Source organism: Durio zibethinus, chromosome 19, assembly GCF_047325235.1.
Source record: "Durio zibethinus cultivar Kanyao isolate XHJ-2024 chromosome 19, ASM4732523v1, whole genome shotgun sequence".
NCBI classification, from domain to species: Eukaryota; Viridiplantae; Streptophyta; class Magnoliopsida; order Malvales; family Malvaceae; genus Durio; species Durio zibethinus.
Window position 1 is genome coordinate 14,401,714 of NC_143180.1, and position 21,756 is coordinate 14,423,469.

The 21,756-nt window shown below is 29.4% G+C and overlaps 1 protein-coding gene across 2 annotated transcripts; it reads right to left on the bottom strand.

Moving 5' to 3' along the window:
* Positions 1 to 12,435: 12,435 nt before the first annotated feature.
* LOC149513448 (N-terminal acetyltransferase A complex auxiliary subunit NAA15-like) lies at positions 12,436 to 20,633 on the bottom strand. 2 transcript variants are annotated; one of them, XM_089748575.1, is made up of 6 exons: positions 20,270 to 20,633; positions 19,236 to 19,321; positions 18,965 to 19,093; positions 18,780 to 18,862; positions 18,463 to 18,693; positions 12,436 to 15,534 (listed from the first exon to the last, which is right to left on the bottom strand). In XM_089748575.1, the coding sequence occupies exons 3-6, from the start codon at positions 18,989 to 18,991 to the stop codon at positions 15,516 to 15,518; spliced, it is 360 nt and encodes a 119-aa protein (XP_089604701.1). In that variant the 5' UTR covers positions 18,992 to 19,093; positions 19,236 to 19,321; positions 20,270 to 20,633; the 3' UTR covers positions 12,436 to 15,515. The 2 variants fall into 2 exon arrangements, with proteins under 2 accessions (XP_089604701.1, XP_089604702.1); XM_089748576.1 differs by lacking the exon at positions 12,436 to 15,534 and having other exon boundaries at positions 17,501 to 18,693; positions 20,270 to 20,628.
* Between the last annotated feature and the right edge of the window lie 1,123 nt (positions 20,634 to 21,756).

The window sequence follows — 21,756 nt, forward strand, 5'->3', positions numbered from 1 at the left end:
AGAACCTGATAGGCGGCATTGGGGTTCCGACGATCGGGGGGGCCGAGGGGGTGTGCGCACATGATGTGCGATGGGTGCTGGTACTTGGCCCTTATATTGGCCCCCTATCCCTCATCAAACCTCGAGAACTCACACCCCCTTAAAGAGCATTTGAGATTTTACAGGTTTGCTGCCAGTAGCCATTAAAGTGTATGAAATGGGGACACTTTTTTCAAATGGTCACAAAATCTTGTACACTTTGATTTTTTAGCTGAATTTTTTTTTGCATGCCAAAAAAAATACAAGGATCACGTCTACCAAGTTTGGGGCCAAAACTCTTTTCGAAAAAATTTTAAAAAATCTCGAACCGTAAAAAGTTTCAAAAATTATGAAAAATAGAAAACGATTTGTCTTGTCGTGAAACTTCATGTGAAGGCTTAAGGGACCATTGTATGAATTTACAAGCCATAAAAATGGTATTGGCACACAAAAATATGAAGATGTGCCTAAACCCACCTACTACCCTATCGATCCACGGCTTGCGCATCCCGTCTCTCTGGCCGACGTAGTGCCAGCCCGCCTGCCCGCTCGTTTCATCGATTGGCTTAGGCATACGGAGTTCATTCCCAGTCTAAGATTGGACCAGACCGAGTGTTGCGACAGCAGGATCGATAGCACGCAAAGGGGGACCCAACCGATCCCCGGCTTGAGCATCCCACCCCTCTGGTCGATTGAGCTCCCGCACGCTCATTTCGTGGTATGACTTAGGCATACGGAGTTCATTCCCAGTCTAAGCATACGGAGTTCATTCCCAGTCTAAGATCAGACCGGATCGAGGGTTGCGACAACACATGCTAGGCTCGAGCTTGTGGTGGTGCCATATTTTTCTTCGTCGGAGCACAATCACCGGAGCATCACCGGAGAACCTGACTGACGGGCATTGGGGTTCCGACGATCGGGGGGGTCGGGGGGTTGTGCGCACAGGATATGCGATGGGTGCTGGTACTTGGCCCTTGCATTGGCCCCCTATCCCTCATCAAACCTCAAGAACTCACACCCCCTTAAAGCGCATTTAAGATTTTACAGGTTTACTGCCAGTAGCCATTAAAGTGTCTGAAATGGGGACACTTTTTTCAAATGGTCACAAAATCTTGTACACTTCGAGTTTTTAGTTGAATTTTTTATGCAAACGAACAAAAATACAAGGATCACGTCTACCAAGTTTGGTGCCAAAACTCCTTCCAAAAAAATTTAAAAAAATCCCGAACCGTAAAAATTTTTGAAAATTATGAAAAATAGAAAACGAGTCGTCTTGCCATGAAACTTCACATGAAGTTTAAGGGACCATTGTATGAATTTACAAGCCATAAAAATGGTATTGGCTTGTAGAAATATGAAGATGTGCCTAAACCCACCTACCACTCTATCGATCCACGACTTGCGATCCCGTCTCTCTGGCTAGCGTAGTGCCCGTCTGCTCGTTTCGTCGGTTGGCTTAGGCATATAGAGTTCATTCCCAGTCTAAGATCGGATCAGATCGGATCGAGGGTTGTGGCAGTAGGATCGACAGCACGCAGAGGGAGACCCGACCGATCCCCGGCTTGCGCATCCCGCCCCTTTAGTCGGCTGAGCGCCCGCACGCTCGTTTCGTGGGTTGACTTAGGCATACGGAGTTCATTCCCAGTCTAAGATCAGATCGGATCGAGGGTTGCGGTAGCACATGCTGGTGCCACATTTTTCTTCACCGGGGCACCATCGTCGGAGCATCACCGGAGAACCTGACCGGCGGCATTACGGTTCTGACGATCGGGGGGGCAGGGGGGTGCACGCACATGATGTACGATGGATGTTGGTACTTGGCCCTTATATTGGCCCCCTATCCCTCATCAAACCTCGAGAACTCACACCCCCTAAAAGAGCATTTGAGATTTTACAAGTTTGTGGCCAGTAGCCATTGAAGTGTCTGAAATGGGGACACTTTTTTCAAATGGTCACAAAATCTTGTACACTTCGAGTTTTTAGCTAAATTATTTTGTGAATACAAGGATCACGTCTACCAAGTTTGGGGCCAAAACTCCTTCCGAAAGAATTTAAAAAATCTCGAACCGTAAAAAGTTTTGAAAGTCGTGAAAAATAGAAAACGAGTCGTCTTGCCATGAAACTTCACGTGAAGGCTTAAAGGACCATTGTATGAATCTACAAGCCATAAAAATGGCATTGGCACGTAAAAATATGAAGATGTGTCTAAACCTACCTACCACCCTATTGATCCACGACTTGCGCATCCCGACTCTTTGGCCGGCGTAGTGCTCGGCCGCCCGCCCACTCGCTCGTTTCATCAATTGGCTTAGGCATACGGAGTGCATTCCCATTCTAAGATCGGATCGGACCGAGGGTTGTGGCAGCATGATCGGCAGCATGCAGAAGGGGACCCGACCGATCCCCGACTTACGCATCCCGCCCCTCTGGTCGGCTGAGCGCCCGCACGCTTGTTTCGTGGATTGACTTAGGCATACAAAGTTCATTCCCAATCTAAGCATACGGAGTTCATTCCTAGTCTAAGATCGGACCGGACCGAGGGTTGCGGTAGTACATACTGGGCTCGGGCATGTGCTAGTGCCGTATTTTTCTTCGTCGGGGCACCATCGTCGTAGCATCGCCGAAGACCCTAACCGACGGCATTGGGGTTCCGACGATCGGGGGGGCGGGGGGGTGTGCGCACATGATGTGCGATGGGTGCTGGTACTTGGCCCTTATATTGGCACCTTATCCCTCATCAAACCTTGAGAACTAACAACCCCTTAAAGATATAATAATAAAACAATATAAAAATTCAAGGACAAAAAATTAAAAAAGAGAAAAGTTAATGCAAAATAAAAATGAAAACGAAAAAAGAAAATGCAACAAAAAAAACTATAAGAATTTAAAAATAAAAATAAAAAATAAAAAGAAATTTGTGAAAAAATTAAGAAAAGAATAAAAATGAAAAGACAAAAGATTTATTAAAAATAAAAAATCCAAGGAAGTGTGAAAAAAAATGGAAACAAGAAATAAAAAGAATTTTGCGAAAAAAATTAGAAAAACAAGAAAAAATAAAAAAAATGAAGAGGCAAAAATATGAAATAAAATAAAAAGAAAAAATGTTATGTAGAAATTTTTAAAACGAAGAAAAAAAGTGGAAACAAAAGAAAATATGAAAGCACATGAAAAAATAAGTAAAAAAAAAAAAGAAAAATTTAAAAAGAAAAAGAGTTAATGAAACATTATAAAAATACAATAGAAAATAAGAAACAACGATAAATAAAAAAATCCAAAACATTATAAAAATTTATGAAAATATAAATAAAGAAAGAAACAAAAAAATAAAAAAAGAAAAATATATTAAAGCAAAACAAAAATTATAAAATAAAAAAGTAAGAAAATAAAAAATAAAAAAAAGACAAAAATGAAATGAAACCAGAAAATACAAAAAATTGAAAAACATATAAGATATAATAAGTAAACAATATAAAAATTCAAGGACAAAAAATTAAAAAAGAGAAAAATTAATGCAAAATAAAAATTAGAAAAACAAGAAAAAATAAAAAAAAATGAAGAGGCAAAAATATGAAATAAAATAAAAAGAAAAAATGTTTTGTTGAAATTTTTAAAACAAAGAAAAAAAGTGAAAACAAAAGAAAATATGAAAGCACATGAAAAAAATAAGGAAAAAAAAGGAAAAATTTAAAAGGAAAATGAGTTAAAGAAAAATTATAAAAATACAATAGAAAATAAGAAACAACGATAAATAAAAAAAGAAAAGAAAAATTAAAAAAATCCAAAACATTATAAAAATTTATGAAAATATAAATAAAGAAAGAAATAAAAAAGAAAAAAATATTAAAGCAAAAAAAAAATTATAATTAAAATACAATAAAATATAAAATATAAAAAGTAAGAAAATAAAAAATAATGAATCAAAAATAAAAAATAAAAAAAGACAAAAATGAAATGAAATGAGAAAATTGAAAAAAAATATTTTAAAAAATACAAAAAATTGAAAAACATATACGATATAATAAGAAAACAATATAAAAATTCAAAGACAAAAAATTAAAAAAGAGAAAAGTTAATGCAAAATAAAAATGAAAACGAAAAAAGAAAATGCAACAAAAAAAACTATAAGAATTTAAAAATGAAAATAAAAAATAAAAAGAAATTTGTGAAAAAATTAAGAAAAGAATAAAAATGAAAAGGCAAAAGATTTATGAAAAAAAAATGGAAACAAGAAACAAAAAGAATTTTGCGAAAAAAATTAGAAAAACAAGAAAAAATAAAAAAAATGAAGAGGCAAAAATATGAAATAAAATAAAAAGAAAAAATGTTTTGTAGAAATTTTTAAAACAAAGAAAAAAAGTGAAAACAATAGAAAATATGAAAGCACATGAAAAAAATAAGGAAAAAAAAAAGAAAAATTTAAAAGGAAAAAGAGTTAATGAAAAATTATAAAAATACAATAGAAAATAAGAAACAACGATAAATAAAAAAAGAAAAGAAAAATAAAAAAATCCAAAACATTATAAAAATTTATGAAAATATAAATAAAGAAAGAAATAAAGAAGCAAAAAATATTAAAGCAAAAAAAAAATTATAATTAAAATACAATAAAATATAAAATATAAAATATAAAAAGTAAGAAAATCAAAAATAATGAATCAAAAATAAAAAATAAAAAAAGACAAAAATGAAATGAAATGAGAAAATAGAAAAAAATATTTTAAAAAATACAAAAAATTGAAAAACATATAAGATATAATAAGAAAACAATATAAAAATTCAAAGACAAAAAATTAAAAAAGAGAAAAGTTAATGCAAAATAAAAATGAAAACGAAAAAAAAAATGCAACAAAAAAAAAACTATAAGAATTTAAAAATGAAAATAAAAATAAAAAAAAATTTGTGAAAAAATTAAGAAAAGAATAAAAATGAAAAGGCAAAAGGTTTACGAAAAAAAAAATCCAAGGAAGTGTGAAAAAAAAAATGGAAACAAGAAAAAAAAGAATTTTGCGAAAAAAATTAGAAAAATAAAGAAAAAATTAAAAAAAATGAAGAGGCAAAAATATGAAATAAAATAAAAAGAAAAAATGTTTTGTAGAAATTTTTAAAACAAAGAAAAAAAGTGAAAACAAAAGAAAATATGAAAGCACATGAAAAAAATAAGGAAAAAAAAAAGAAAAATTTAAAAGGAAAAAGAGTTAATGAAAAATTATAAAAATACAATAGAAAATAAGAAACAACGATAAATAAAAAAAGAAAAGAAAAATATAAAAATCCAAAACATTATAAAAATTTATGAAAATATAAATAAAGAAAGAAATAAAAAAGAGAAAAATATTAAAGCAAAAAAAAATTATAATTAAAATACAATAAAATATAAAATATAAAAAGTAAGAAAATCAAAAATAATGAATAAAAAATAAAAAATAAAAAAAGACAAAAATGAAATGAAACGAGAAAATAGAACAAAAATATTTGAAAAAAAACAAAAAATTTAAAAGCATATAAGATATAATAAGAAAACAATATAAAATTTCAAAGACAAAAAAGAGAAAAATTAATGCAAAATAAAAATGAAAACGAAAAAAGAAAATGCAACAAAAAAAACACTATAAGAATTTAAAAATGAAAATAAAAAATAAAAAGAAATTTGTGAAAAAATTAAGAAAAGAATAAAAATGAAAAGGCAAAAGATTTATGAAAAAAAAAATCCAAGGAAGTGTGAAAAAAAATGGAAACAAGAAACAAAAAGAATTTTGCAAAAAAAATTAGAAAAAGAAGAAAAAATAAAAAAAATGAAGAGGCAAAAATATGAAATAAAATAAAAAGAAAAAATGTTTTGTAGAAATTTTTAAAACAAAGAAAAAAAGTGAAAACAAAAGAAAATATGAAAGCATATGAAAAAAATAAGGAAAAAAAAAAGAAAAATTTAAAAGGAAAAAAAGTTAATGAAAAATTATAAAAATACAATAGAAAATAAGAAACCGATAAATAAAAAAAGAAAAGAAAAACAAAAAAATCCAAAACATTGTAAAAATTTATGAAAATATAAATAAAGAAAGAAATAAAAAAGAAAAAAATATTAAAGCAAAAAAAAATTATAATTAAAATACAATAAAATATAAAATATAAAAAGTAAGAAAATCAAAAATAATGAATCAAAAATAAAAAATAAAAAAAGACAAAAATGAAATGAAATGAGAAAATAGAAAAAAATATTTTAAAAAATACAAAAAATTGAAAAACATATAAGATATAATAAGAAAACAATATAAAAATTCAAAGACAAAAAATTAAAAAAGAGAAAGGTTAATGGAAAATAAAAATGAAAACGAAAAAAGAAAATGCAACAAAAAAAAACTATAATAATTTAAAAATGAAATAAAAAATAAAAAAAATTTGTGAAAAAATTAAGAAAATAATAAAAATGGAAAGACAAGATTTATGAAAAATAAAAAATCTAAGGAAGTGTAAAAAAAAATGGAAACAAGAAATAAAAAGAATTTTGGAAAAAAAATTAGAAAAACAACAAAAAAAAATGAAGAGGAAAAAATTTGAAATAAAATAAAAGAAAAATTGTTTTGTAGAAATTTTTATAACAAAGAAAAAAAGTGAAAACAAAAGAAAATATGAAAGCACATGAAAATATAAGTAAAAAAAAGAAAAATTTAAAAGGAAAAAGAGTTAATGAAAAATTATAAAAATACAATAGAAAATAAGAAACAACAATAAATAAAAAAAGAAGAAAAGTAAAAAAAATCCAAAACATTATAAAAATTTATGAAAATATAAATAAAGAAAGAAATAAAAAAGAAAAAAATATTAAAACAAAACAAATAAAATAAATAAAATGCAATAAAATAAAAAAGACAAAAATAAAAAAAGACAAAAATGAAATGAAATGAGAAAATAGAAAAAAAAATATTTTAAAAAATTAAAAAAATTGAAAAACATATAAGATATAATAAGAAAACAATATAAAAATTCAAAGACAAAAAATTAAAAAAGAGAAAAGTTAATGCAAAATAAAAATGAAAAGCAAAAAAGAAAATGCAACAAAAAAAACTATAAGAATTTAAAATTAAAATAAAAAATAACAAAAATTTGTAAAAAAATTAAGAAAAGAATAAAAATGAAAAGACAAAAGATTTATGAAAAATAAAAAATCCAAGTGTAAAAAAAAATATGGAAACAAGAAATAAAAAGTATTTTACGAAAAAAATTAAAAAAACAAGAAAAAATAAAAAAAAGAAGATGCAAAAATATGAAATAAAATAAAAAAATATTTTGTAGAAATTTTTAAAACAAAAAAAAAAGTGAAAACAAAAGAAAATATGAAAGCACATGAAAAAATAGGTAAAAAAAAAAGAAAAATTTAAAAGGAAAAAGAGTTAATGAAAAATTATAAAAATACAATAAAAAATAAGAAACAGCGATAAATAAAAAAACAAAAGAAAAATAAAAAATTCCAAAACAGTATAAAAATTTATGAAAATATAAAGAAAGATGAAAAGTAAGAAAAACAAAAATATTAAAGCAAAACAAAAAATATAAATAAAATACAATAAAATATAAAATATAAAAAGTAAGAAAATAAAAAGTAAAAAAAGACAAAAATGAAATGAGATGAGAAAATAGAAAAAAAATATTTTAAAAAATACAAAAAATTGAAAAACATATAAGATATAATAAGAAAACAATATAAAAATTCAAAGACAAAAAATAAAAAAGAGAAAAGTTAATGCAAAATAAAAATGAAAACGAAAAAAGAAAATTCAACAAAAAAAACTATAAGAATTTAAAAATGAAAATAAAAAATAAAAAAAAAATTTGTAAAAAAATTAAGAAAAGAATAAAAATGAAAAGACAAAAGATTTATGAAAAATAAAAAATCCAAGGAAGTGTAAAAAAAAAAATGGAAACAAGAAATAAAAAGAATTTTACCCAAAAAATTAGAAAAACAAGAAAAAATGAAAAATGAAAAGGCAAAAATATGAAATAAAATAAAAAAAATGTTTTGTAAAAATTTTTAAAACAAAGAAAAAAAAAGTGAAAACAAAAGAAAATATGAAAGCGCATGAAAAAATACGTCAAAAAAAAAAAGAAAAATTCAAAAGGAAAAAGAGTTAATGAAAAATTATAAAAATACAATAGAAAATAACCAACAACGATAAATAAAAAAAGATAAAAAAAGATTAAAACATAAAAAAATTCAAAACATTATAAAAATTTATGAAAATATAAATAAAGAAAGAAATAAAAAATAGAAAGAAAAAAATATTAAAGCAAAACAAAAAATATAAATAAAATAAAATAAAATATAAAATATAAAAAGTCAAAAAATCAAAAAATCAAAAATAATGAATCAAAAATAAAAAATAAAAAAAGACAGAAATGAAATGAAATGAGAAAATAGAAAAAATATTTTAAAATATACAAAAAATTGAAAAACATATAAGATATAATAAGAAAACAATATAAAAATTCAAAAATTAAAAATTAAAAAAGAGAAAAGAGAAAAGTTAATGCAAAATAAAAATGAAAACCAAAAAAGAAAATGCAAAAAAAAAATATAAGAATTTAAAAATGAAAATTAAAAATAAAAAAAATTCGTGAAAAAATTAAGAAAAGAATAAAAATGAAAAGACAAAATATTTATGAAAAATAAAAAAATCCAAGGAAGTGTAAAAAAAAAATGAAAACAAGAAATAAAAAAAATTGTGAAAAAAATTAGAAAAACAAGAAAAAATAAAAAATGAAGAGGCAAAAATATGAAATAAAATAAAAAAAAGTTTTATAGAAATTTTTAAAACAATGAAAAAAGTGAAAACAAAAAAAAATATATGAAAGCACATGAAAAAATAAGTAAAAAAAAAATTTAAAAGGAAAATGAGTTAATGAAAAATTATAAAAATACAACAGAAAATAACCAACAATGATAAATAAAAAAAGAAAAAAAAGAGATAGAAAATTAAAAAAATCCAAAACATTATAAAAATTTATGAAAATATAAGTAGAGAAAGAAATAAAAAAATAAACCAAAATAAAAAATGAAAATAAAAATAAAATAAGAAAAAAATTTTAAAGCAAAACAAAAAAGATAAATAAAATACAAAAAATATAAAATATAAAATAAACAAAAATACAATAAAAATATAAAAAGTAAGAAAATAAAAAAAATGAATCAAAAATAAAAAATAAAAAAAGGCAAATTGAACAAAAATTTCAAAAATGAAAGGAAATGACAAGATAGAAAAAATATTTTAAAAAATACAAAAAATTGAAAAACATATAAGAAATAATAAGAAAACAATATAAAAAATCAAAGACAAAATATTAAAAATGAAAAAAGTTGATGCAAAATAAAAATGAAAACCAAATAAGAAAATGCATATTATACAATATAATTTTGTTAATTAAATAAATTACACGATAAATAAAAATAAATTTAAAGATAAAATACAAGATGATCTTAATTAGATATCTAATTAGTATACATGCACATAACACCTTACATTTTTAATGAAGTCAAAGTCCCATTCAACAATGTTTAATAATAGGGTGATAAGCATTTAAGTTAAACACAAGCAACATGCCACATATATAGAGAACAATGCTATTTTAGAAATAAAGACAATCAAACTTGAACTTCATGATTTAAGACCATAATGAACTAATCCTAAAGCATAAAGATTCAAGGCAAAGACTGCTTGCAAAATAAACCTAATCACATCCACTGCTCACAAATCAAACATTATAAATGTTTTAACTCGAAAACCCAAAGATACGAAAGTAGAAGGCCTTTAAGAACCTAAAGAGAAATTAAAACTAAAGCAACAAAACCTTAACAAGAAAAGACTATAACGAAAGGCCAAAGATAAGAGGTAGTTTTGCATCTCAACATAAATATACAACAATTATATACCAAAGTTAAAAAACAACAACCACCAACCACATCATAAGTCAGGATGCTTCCAATAATAACAGTGTTACTTAAGAAAACAAAGTCTATATTATAATCAGAAACATAGAATTTTAGCAACTTTAATCAAACTCTTCATGATCTGAAATGTACTAGAACAAGTACAGTTATCATCGAAAGTTACCATACAATACAAAAAAAATTCTATGCAAGATCATAGACTTTCAAAGAATCCAATAAGAAAGAGCCAATCTTCCATCTCAGTGCTTAACTAGATTTAAGTTTATGAAATTAATCTTAAGAAAGTAATCCATCATGCAACAAAGTAAAGTGAAATCAGCAAAACAAGAAGAATCAAACACAACACAAGAAGAAAAAGGTACTCTTCATTGTAAGCACTCATCCTCAGTGCGAGGCTGGATTAAGTTTTTTAAATTAAACCTAAGATTACAATTTTTCATGCAATAGAGTTGAACTAGCAAAATAAAAAAATAAAAAATAAAAAACTCAACCATACAAATTTGGAGTACACTGCTATACAATCTCTAATTCCTCTCTCTAGCAAATCGTGTTCGGAGTACACGATCAACTAATTTCCGTATAGACTACTAAATGCAACCACAATTAAGAAAAGTTTACAAAACTACAAGCTGTACACAAAAGATAAAACTAAAATTTAAATGGAATGTTAAAGCATAAGAGATCAAATATTAATTGAAGTTCAGATCAAACTAAAGCAAGTCAAAAGCACTACAACAAAAAATTAGACATTAACCAGAAGCTATGCGAATGAAATCTAAAAGCTAACTTACAAAATAAAACCAACAAACACATAGACATAGAAATTTTGAAACTTTAATTCTTTCTATCCTGCAAGGTATGCTTGGAGTACATAGCCCATTAAGCTTTAAAGAGACAAACAGATGACAACTAGGCACACTAATGAATGAAGAAACCACAACCCAGGAATTTCTTTTGCAGTAACATTCTCCTAATGCATTCTCAAACAACTTCATCAAATTAGATGCAACCACAATGAAAAGTTTGACAACATCATCAATAACTAAAAAGCCAAGCCAGTGAAACCTAAGAACCTCATCTGTCATGCCACAGAGAGAAAAACAAGAAGAAAACTCCCATACACACAGAGCCACACAAATTTTTAATCCTTAAATCCTACACACGGCCATATAAATTTAGAATCCATAATTCCCCTGCAAGTCATTCTTGGACCACACAGCGCATTAAGTTTCATATAGACCATCAGATCACAACCACACAAAATGAACAACCCAAGGGAATTTTCCAAAGTAAAGATACAAAGCCCTAATTTATGTAAAAATTTAAAAATGACACAAGAAGAATCCAGAGACAATCTCAATGAGAAAGACACCAACTGAGAGCCTATGACAACATATATTTAGAGTTTCAAAGAATCCAGCAAAAGGAAATAATCTTCCTTTTAAGCATTCAACCACAATGCATGTCAAAATTAAATTACAGAAATTGAACCTAGCAAACCAATCTGCCTTGTAACAAATAGAGTGAAACCAACAAAATAAAAACCTCCCTAAACACATACCTACACACACGAGGCACAGAAATTGAATTCACTGCTTGAAGCACACAAAGAAAAAAACAACAGGGAAACTCCCATACACACAGTCACATAAATTTTTAATCCTTAAATGCTACACAACCATAGAAATTTAGAATCCTTAATTCCCCCTACACTACAAAACAACAAGGAAACTCCCATACACATTTAGAGTTTCAAAGAATCCAGCAAAAGGAAATAATCTTCCTTTTAAACATTTGACCACAACGCATGTCAAAATTAAGTTTCAGAAATTGAACCCAACAAACCAACTTGTTCTATAACAAACAGAGTGAAATCAACAAAACAAAAAACTCCCAAAATACACCTACACACACATCAATCACAGAAATTGAATTCAGCTAATCATGCAAGCCATTAGCTTAAAGCACACAAAGAGAAACACAACAAGGAAACTCCCATACACAACCACACAAATTTTTAATCCTTAAATCTTACACACATACAACTTTAGAATCCTTAATTCCCCCTACACTGCAAGTCATTCTCGGAGCACATCGCACATAAGTTTCATAGAGACCAATGAATCACAAACCACACTAAAGGAAGAACCCAAGGAATTTTTCAACGTAAAGTTACAAAGCCCTAATTTATGTAAAAATTTAAAAATGACACAAGAAGAATCCAGAGACAATCTCAATGAGAAAGACACCAACTGAGAGCCTATGACAACATATATTTAGAGTTTCAAAGAATCCAACAAAAGGAAATAATCTTCCTTTCAAGCATTCAACCACAATGCATGTCAAAATTAAATTACAGAAATTGAACCTAGCAAACCAATCTGCCCTGTAACAAATAAAGTGAAACCAACAAAATAAAAACCTCCCTAAACACATACCTACGAACACATGAGGCACAAAAATTGAATTCACTGCTTAAAGCACACAAGGAGAAAAATAATAGGGAAACTCCCATACACACAGCCACATAAATTTTTAATCCTTAAATGCTACACAACCATAGAAATTTAGAATCCTTAATTCCCCCTACACTACAAAGCAACAAGGAAACTCTCATACATATATTTAGAGTTTCAAAGAATCCAGCAAAAGGAAATAATCTTCCTTTTAAACATTTGACCACAATGCATGTCAAAATTAAGTTTCAAAAATTGAACCCAACGAACCAACCTGTTCTGTAACAAACAGAGTGAAATCAACAAAACAAAAAACTCCCAAAATACACCTACACACACATCAGGCACAGAAATTGAATTCAGCTAATCATGCAAGCCATTAGCTTAGAGCACACAAAGAGAAAAACAAGGAAACTCCCATACACAGCCACACAAATTTTTAATCCTTAAATCCTACACACATACTACTTTAGAATCCTTAATTCTCCTTACACTGCAAGTCATTCTCGGAGCACATCGCACATAAGTTTCATAGAGACCAATGAATCACAAACCACTCTAAAGGAAGAACAACCCAAGGAGTTTTCCAAAGTAAAGTTACAAAGCCCTAATTTATGTAAAAATTTAAAAATGACACAAGAAGAATCCAGAGACAATCTCAATGAAAAAGACACCAACTGAGAGCCTATGACAACATATATTTAGAGTTTCAAAGAATCCAGCAAAAGGAAATAATCTTCCTTTCAAGCATTCAACCACAATGCATGTCAAAATTAAATTACAGAAATTGAAACTAGCAAACCAATCTGTCCTGTAACAAATAGAGTGAAACCAACAAAATAAAACCCTCCCTAAACACATACCTACACACACAAGAGGCACAGAAATTGAATTCACTGCTTGAAGCACACAAGGAGAAAAACAACAGGGAAACTGCCATACACACAGCCACATAAATTTTTAATCCTTAAATGCTACACAACCATAGAAATTTAGAATCCTTAATTCCCCCTACACTACAAAGCAACAAGGAAACTCTCATACATATATTTAGAGTTTCAAAGAATCCAGCAAAAGGAAATAATCTTCCTTTTAAACATTTGACCACAATGCATGTCAAAATTAAGTTTCAAAAATTGAACCCAACAAACCAACCTGTTCTGTAACAGAGTGAAATCAACAAAACAAAAAACTCCCAAAATACACCTACACACACATCAGGCATAGAAATTGAATTCAGCTAATCATGCAAGCCATTAGCTTAGAACACACAAAGAGAAAAACAAGGAAACTCCCATACACAGCCACACAAATTTTTAATCCTTAAATCCTACACACATACAACTTTAGAATCCTTAATTCCCCCTACACTGCAAGTCGTTCTTGGAGCACATAGCGCATAAGTTTCATAGAGACCAACGAATCACAAACCACACTAAAGGAAGAACAACCCAAGGAATTTTCCAAAGTAAAGTTACAAAGCCCTAATTTATGTAAAAATTTAAAAATGACACAAGAAGAATCTAGAGACAATCTCAATGAAAAAGACACCAACTGAGAGCCTATGACAACATATATTTAGAGTTTCAAAGAATCCAGCAAAAGGAAATAATCTTCCTTTCAAGCATTCAAGCACAATGCATGTCAAAATTAAATTACATAAATTGAACCTAGTAAACCAATCTGCCCTGTAACAAATAGAGTGAAACCAACAAAATAAAAACCTCCCTAAACACATACCTACACACACAAGAGGCACAGAAATTGAATTCACTGCTTGAAGCACACAAGGAGAAAAACAACAGGAAAACTCCCATACACACAGCCACATAAATTTTTAATCCTTAAATGCTACACAACCATGGAAATTTAGACTAACCCTAACCTTAAGACAACATTAACTTACTTTCTCAATGAATAATCATTACATAACATAAGAAAAACTCAATGAGAACACACATCTAATGAAAGACGAAAAAGACACGTATTTAGAGTTTTAGAGAATACAATATGAAACGAGGTAAGCTTTCTTTTGAAGTGGCATATCATTCAACATATGGTATCGCAAAGCAGTAGCCTCGATAAGTTCCTTTGGAACCAAAAAGAAAAATCCATTAAAAAAATTACATTTGTTCTGTGAATATCCCACTACTTTACAACCAATGCCATAAATAAACATGATGAAAATATTGGTATCTGTACTCACCTAGATAACCTCTCTCCATTTTAGTATCATTAATGCAAAAATTAATAGATTTCTATGAGCAAAACATTAAATGATAATTGATCTTCCTAAAAAAGTAGTTTCTCAATGATAATTACAAAAATCCTATACCATCAAAAAAATCCAAAATACTAACATCTATTGATTGGCAAATGCTAAAAGAGATTTTAATCAAACAAGAATATTTACAATTAAGGCTTAGGGCAAATACTAAAGGCCATCGTCTGCTTTATTCTTCAAGGTAAGACATAATTAAGGTCTTTTTGATTAAGTTGCAACATCAAATCTTTATCTTATAATTGAAAATTAACTACAAAGGCTCTTCTACTGCACTGGTTTGGGACATGAATGGGCCAAGATTTAAAAATTTTAAGAGCTTAATTTTTTAATTTCCAGGATGTGAGATTGGACTTGAATCATGAAAAGCAACTAATGAATACTTTAACATAACTTTTGCATTTTTTTTTATCCTTTCTCCAATTTTCTTCGGCAGGTTAATAACTTTAGCCATGACACATAAGTATGCACATTTAAGATTCTTCTGAATCCATCTTATCAGTTTTAATCATCTACATCATTGGTTTATACCCACTAGACAAATTTCACGGTCGGTGGGTAAATTAGGCCACAGGGTATGCTTCAATGTGCAATTGAACTCTCAATTAGATTCATATATGAACCATTAATGATAAAATTGTCAGTATGACTATAGCCGAAAGAAATCAACTCACCACCCAAAGCGGAGTCCGTGGCTTTAGAGTGGTTATATTGTCAGTAACCAGCTCAAATCCTTGAGGGGCATCAACTATCTCTACAATGGTCATTGCACCAAGCAAGAAAAAACGATCAGCAGATGCATGTTTCAGCTCTAAAACAGCTAAATCAGTTGAAGGAGCCTACAAATGTGAATGGCCCAAGCATTATTACACAAGTATTAACAGATAAAGGCGGAAATAAATAAGAAAATGATAAAAAAAAATTTTCGTACAGAAGTCAGATGCATCAGCATAAGTAGACCATAGAATTCCATTAATAAAGGGAGATAGTCATAGTAACCATTTGCAGAATTCCTAGTGATGGTAACAAGCCACACACAAACACAAACTTTGGCTCTCCCAATTGACCATGGGGGTAAGTACCTAGTTTTGCTATCCTAATTCATTACTAGGGTAGTTCCTTGGAATTGGTTTAAATTGGAGATGCTCCCTCCTTTAAATGGGAAGTGGGCTCAAACATAAATTAAAAATAAAGGATATTAAATTGCAATGATCACTTCATTAAAAGACAAGCCATTGCTCACCAAAAAACATAGACCAATAAAACTAGTAGATCAGGAAATAAGTTTAGAGCCCAAGCATCCTGTATTTCATTAACTCTTGAATGAATACCGGGTCATGAGGCCACCACCAATGAACATGAGAGAAACAGGTTGAAACCTGACATAGTACCGAATAAAGCATCCAATACGCAACAGAATTTTGTGTTTTCATCCCAATTTATGAGAATGATAAATATGATGCAAACTACAAGAAGAGGGACAGCAGAAAAACACGGTCCAATCCTAAACATCTGAGAATCATTCTTACCCCTATTCTCCTTACCACCCATAAACTCACAGCCATCAACAATCTATTCCACTTTTATTGAAGGCTAGAAATTCTTCAAAGATAATGCCTGCATATCCTATTACAAAAAACAATGCCATAGAAATATGCATTATGAAATTAGATCAAATTAAGAAAGGCTTCTGTGCATAATACAAGAATATAAAAAATATTGGTCAAAGATGAAAAAATGATTACAACCTACAAAGAAAGGATTGCACAAGAAATTAAAGATAACCTGGATGTTGGTAACCCATGATAGGTTAATTGCCATAGTCCCTATTAAAGCTGCTGTGAAAACACCAATAGTTTTCAACAAATTAGTCTTTGGCTGGTAAGTAACTTCAAAATCTAACGAGCTAGCTTCATCAACTCAACATAAAGGATCACAAGGTCCAGAGATTGAGGTCAACTCCTGTTGATATGCAAAGGTTATTTCAGTGTGTGGAAGAACCCAAAAATGAAGAAACACAGACATTGCCGTTTTGCTATGATGGTTGGTTTTTATAGCAATTTGGAGAATGCTTTCTAAACAGCCTTTTGAGTAATCTTCCCTTATAAAGAGGATCATTACTCAGCCTCAATCCTGCCAATGAAGGATGAGAAACCAAGAAGAGTCATTTGAAAAATGTTCCTAGCCTTTAGGATTCATCATTTTTTACACAATGAGGCTACTTTCAGGACTTGAACTTGCTCATTTAAGCCCCTCAGCCAAAATCTTTTATATTACACCAGACAGTGTCTCCTAATCAACCCTCATATATCTAACTAAATCAATCTGATTTTTGAGCTAAACATCTGCAGAAGGTAATTTCCAATAGCAATAGCTTGAAATTCTATCAAATTATTTGACCTCCTCATTAACCAAGATAAAATCTTCAAATGTATGAACTAGCAGCACAGGCAAATGGGTACCCTTAAACTGGACTACTTATAAGCAAGACAATAGATGACAAAAGACACAAAATGAAATCAAAAAACACTCACCCAAATCATAAATCAATGAACATGCAAATGGGTACTCGTAAAGATAAAATTTTTCATAATGGCATAGGGATGAAAAGAACAAAAATCTCAAGCTGCTTTTCATTGTTGGGTTGAACTTTTTGTTGCCGTGCAATAACTTTCGTTATGGGGTTTACCTAGACTCATAATTGTTGTTATATTATTACATTATAATATAAATCAAATTAAGAATTTTTTTATTGAAAGAAAAAAAGAACAATACTAATTTTTTTACTTGAGATACTATAACTAATTGAAGGTATGGATCCAATCTATAACTAAAGTTATAAAGGGGATACACTCATTCTTTTTGGTTTCTAACCTTTGGTGACATGGCTAACCAGTAAGGCGGGGGATTGCAAATCCCTTATTCCCCAATTCAAATCAGGTTGTTGCTTGATCAACAAAAAACTTGGAACCCTATATTCTGCTTTGCTCATATGACTCAAAATATTTTCTCTAGCAAAAACAAGTGCAAGAAAAGGACTCTTGATACTTTCTTGATTATAAACTTAGCAAGGTTTTGTCTTCAAAAATGTTGTAAATCCTTACGTCTAGGATTCAAGGAAAAATTAGAGTAGGGGAGGGGAATCAGAAATCTTGATATGATATCCCCTCTCCTATTAATGGAGGGGCTGCTAGAAGAGTCTTCAATTAGATAGGATATCATAATGGGAGTGTCTAATTATTAACAAATGAATAGTTGTGCAAGGGTAAGTAATGAACAACAGTTACCTTTAGGAAGTTTTTCATGCTTTGAAAGCAAGGTTCAGACAGCACATCATTGCAACGTATGATTAATGCAACATATATGTATGCAATAATCCCCCATTCCCCAAAAGACAAAGGGAAAAAGAGGGAGGCAAAGAGGAATCTAACCCAAAATGAAGCATCACATGCATGTGTTGATCAACAATAGGTGACAGACGCTAAAAGCACCCAGACAAGTAGACAACAGAGCTTGCATAGCATTGTACACGTACAGGCCACAACCAAACAGAATAAGTCTATTGCAAATCATTGAAAAGGCTGCAGATCCTAACAAAAATAAAGCATCACATGCATGTGTTGATCAACAATAGGTGACAGACGCTAAAAGCACCCAGACAAGTAGACAACAGAGCTTGCATAGCATTTTACACGTACAGGCCACCAAACAGAATAAGTCTATTGCAAATCATTGAAAAGGCTGCAGATCTTAACAAAAATGTTCACCTAATGGCTCCAGCTGCTACTTTGTGAAAATAAGCATGTGAATGCGACCAATCTTTAAATTTTAGCTTTCCAACATATGCACGTGGTGTCATTTTCCGCAAACAATAAGAATGGAAATCAAATTGATCTTCAGTAATATCAGCATAGTGCTTCTCCACAACTATAAATTTTTCCAGGGCCCGTCCAAAATCACCATGTCGAAAGTAACTTTCATCAGAAGCAAGTTCATACCTTCAAAAGATGGATAACACTCAGTAGGTGTACCCAAATTATAATCAGAGACAACAACATGTGGAAGGTAATAAACAAAAACAGACCACATGCACTGCATGTCATGAAGATTGTTGTGCTGGCCCCCATCTTTCGTGAACAAAACAACAGTTTTTCCTGCCAAAGCCACCTTCAAAAGTAGAAAAAGTTTGTGAACAGTACAATAATACCAAAAGAAATTTAGTGACAAATATTAACCATGACAAAAGATGAAGTGGGGAAGCCTTAGAACCTGATCAGACTGCAACATTCGCTTCATAGATTAACTGTTTATATAGCGATCTGCAAGATCCATACACCTAACTTCATCTGTCAATGAAGCCACAGCTACCAAATCACCAACATGTCTCAGTATCCGACTCTGTCACCAAAGAGAAGTAAATAATATACACATAGACCCAGCTTCAAGAAAATTCCAAGAACTTCTCCAAAAGATCAAGAAACAATAGCTAGTCAAACTAAAAAACACCAGTCAAACTAATACAAAAAAAAAAAAATCTCACCTGGATATAAAGGTTAGAAGAGGCTTAATGCAATCAATTGCCGCTTTACGAAATCTGTTTCCTTGCAGTAAATCAAGTGGTATCCTCTAAAAATTGAGAAAACAAAGTTTTAATATAAGTCCTAGAACATTCATCACACATCATAAAGGAAGTAGCATTTATTAGCAATAATGATGCACATTGTAACAGCAATAATTACAATTCTCATGAATGAATACATAACAAATGTGGGTTACAGGAAGAAAACAATTTAAATACATCCTCACTACATGAGTCAAATTCCAAAAGCTCTAAAGTTTGACACTTTATTTCAATCATGCCATAACCTGGCCCATCGCCAAAAGGTTTTTATATAGGAAAGTCAGTTTAACTAAAAGAATGAGATAAAGACAGCCACTAATAAAAGAATTAGCCACCATGTCAACTCTCTAGTGGTGAAGCATATGAAAGCATAATTTTAACCACCTAGAGTTCTTACTATTGTCACATCAAGACATCAATGAAGTATTTCAGCATAATACCACAACTATCTATTTCTAGATTATTTAAGAATATCACAAGCCATCGAATGGACTGTGTCTATTGTAGAAGCACATCAATAGATTTTTGTCACATAATTTCTTATCAAGCCATCAAGAAAAACAAGATCCCTACAAGAGTATTTGTAAAAATAGCCGCCCCTTCTCTCTCTAGAAAAAGGGAGAAAGCTTGATAGCTCTACAAAAAAGTAAGGTTTTCGTTGGATTTGCATCATGTGATTCTATAAATAAGAGAAGAAGAAATCCAGAGTAAATATAATGAATAGAACATCCCAAGGTACCATTTGGAGCTCATTAAAAAAAAATACCAAACAGAAAATCAAATTAATATGACTAACAGCTAAGACATAATAAAACAGCTTACACTAGCAATATCATTATCTACAGTCTATAACGAGAACACATTTTATCATCAGAAAAAAATAGAAAAAAATCAAATCGGGCATTATTTGAAGTAAAAAAATTTAAATAAAATTAAGATGGTAGAAATCAAACCTTCAGAAGGTCTCCAAATTCCTCACATTTCAATTTGTCCTCCACCAACTAATTCTCTACTTTGTTTGGATTGACTAATGCCCGAGAAAAATTCCTTCCCCTCAAAGGAATTAATTTCCCTCTTATTAGATCAAGAACCCTAATTTCCCAACCTAATCTTGATGCCCAATCTCAAGGAAAGTTGAATCGACTCATTACTTGTTTGATATCAATATTATCGACAATAATCTATATTCCAAGCCGAAAGGGAATCCAAAAACGAAAAACCTAAATTTGAGAGAAAGAAAATTGAAATGATGATAAGAATGGCTGAAGACAGTGGGTTTTAAATTTAAAATGCAAAAAAATCTAACCGTTGAAACTTAACCAATTAAATTTTATTTTAAAAATTGACTTTTTTAAAATAAATGTAGTTACTAAATGAAAAACATATTTGATGAAAATCAGCTTTGCTTCTTTTATATAAATGAAAAAGAAATGCACTTCAGAAGAAAAAAAAATGCAAATAGAAAAAGTGGAGAAGCCCCATCAATTTTAAAAGAAATTTCATTTTTCTAACGAAAACAAAGTTGAGGAAGAATGGAGGATGCGAATGTTAGCAAAAGCAATTCTAAATTAAAATCTAAATTACCCCCACACCAAACTTTAACAAAAGCCCAGCCAAGCCAAAGCTTAAAAGTTGCAAGGATGAGTAGTGAGAAGGAATAGCATCGTTTCTCAAAATTGGCCAGAAGGATGGTGAAAGACTGATAAATATCTGTAATTACAAAAAGACCTCTCACCAATTCACCAAAAAAAAAATAGCTGATCATTTTATTTTATTTGGTGGTTTAGAAATTTAGACTTTTCTCAAAATAAGGGGAGGACCCTCCCTTTCTCGTTAGTCCTATTCCCAAAGACACGTGGTGGTTTTATGATTCCATGGGGTCAACCATCACTGCACCCCATGATCAGCTTCTAAAATATTGTTGATAACTATATTATCAAGGAGAAAATTAGCAAAATCATGAACGAAAAATTGAAATAATGAATCAATTGAGAAGAAAACCAAGTTAAATATATCAAATCTTTTTTGAAGACATTGTGTGTTCTTAAATTCTCTTTATATTATGACGTTTTTATTTTATTATATTTTTTGTAAAAAAAAAAATTTAAAATAAGAAAAGTTATCTTATTTTTAAAAATTAATAAATTATTTATTAATAAAAAATCATTAAAGATTTGAATCTAATTATCATAAATCTAGATACTTTACATCTAAATCTTAAACTTTAATCATTTGCACCAATTTTTATTGGCTTACTTGATTATAATTAGTAAAAGAAAAACTCAATAAAGTGCTGAAAGAAAGAAAAAAAAGTTCATGACAAGCTGATAAAATTGTTAATGCAAACTAGCAAGGAGATATATGAATTTTTTTTTTTTTTTAACTTGTGGTGCGAGATCTTTTGGAGTAATTATTGATTCAAATAATATGTAATTTAATT

Excerpts from the sequence above, each read along its gene's own strand:
- LOC149513448 (XM_089748575.1), bottom strand. The coding sequence starts at position 18,991 with ATGAAGCGAATGTTGCAGTCTGATCAG. Across the intron at positions 18,863-18,964 it reads GAATGTTGCAGTCTGATCAG|GTGGCTTTGGCAGGAAAAAC; the intron begins GTTCTAAGGCTT and ends CTACTTTTGAAG. Across the intron at positions 18,694-18,779 it reads CATGACATGCAGTGCATGTG|GTATGAACTTGCTTCTGATG; the intron begins GTCTGTTTTTGT and ends CATCTTTTGAAG.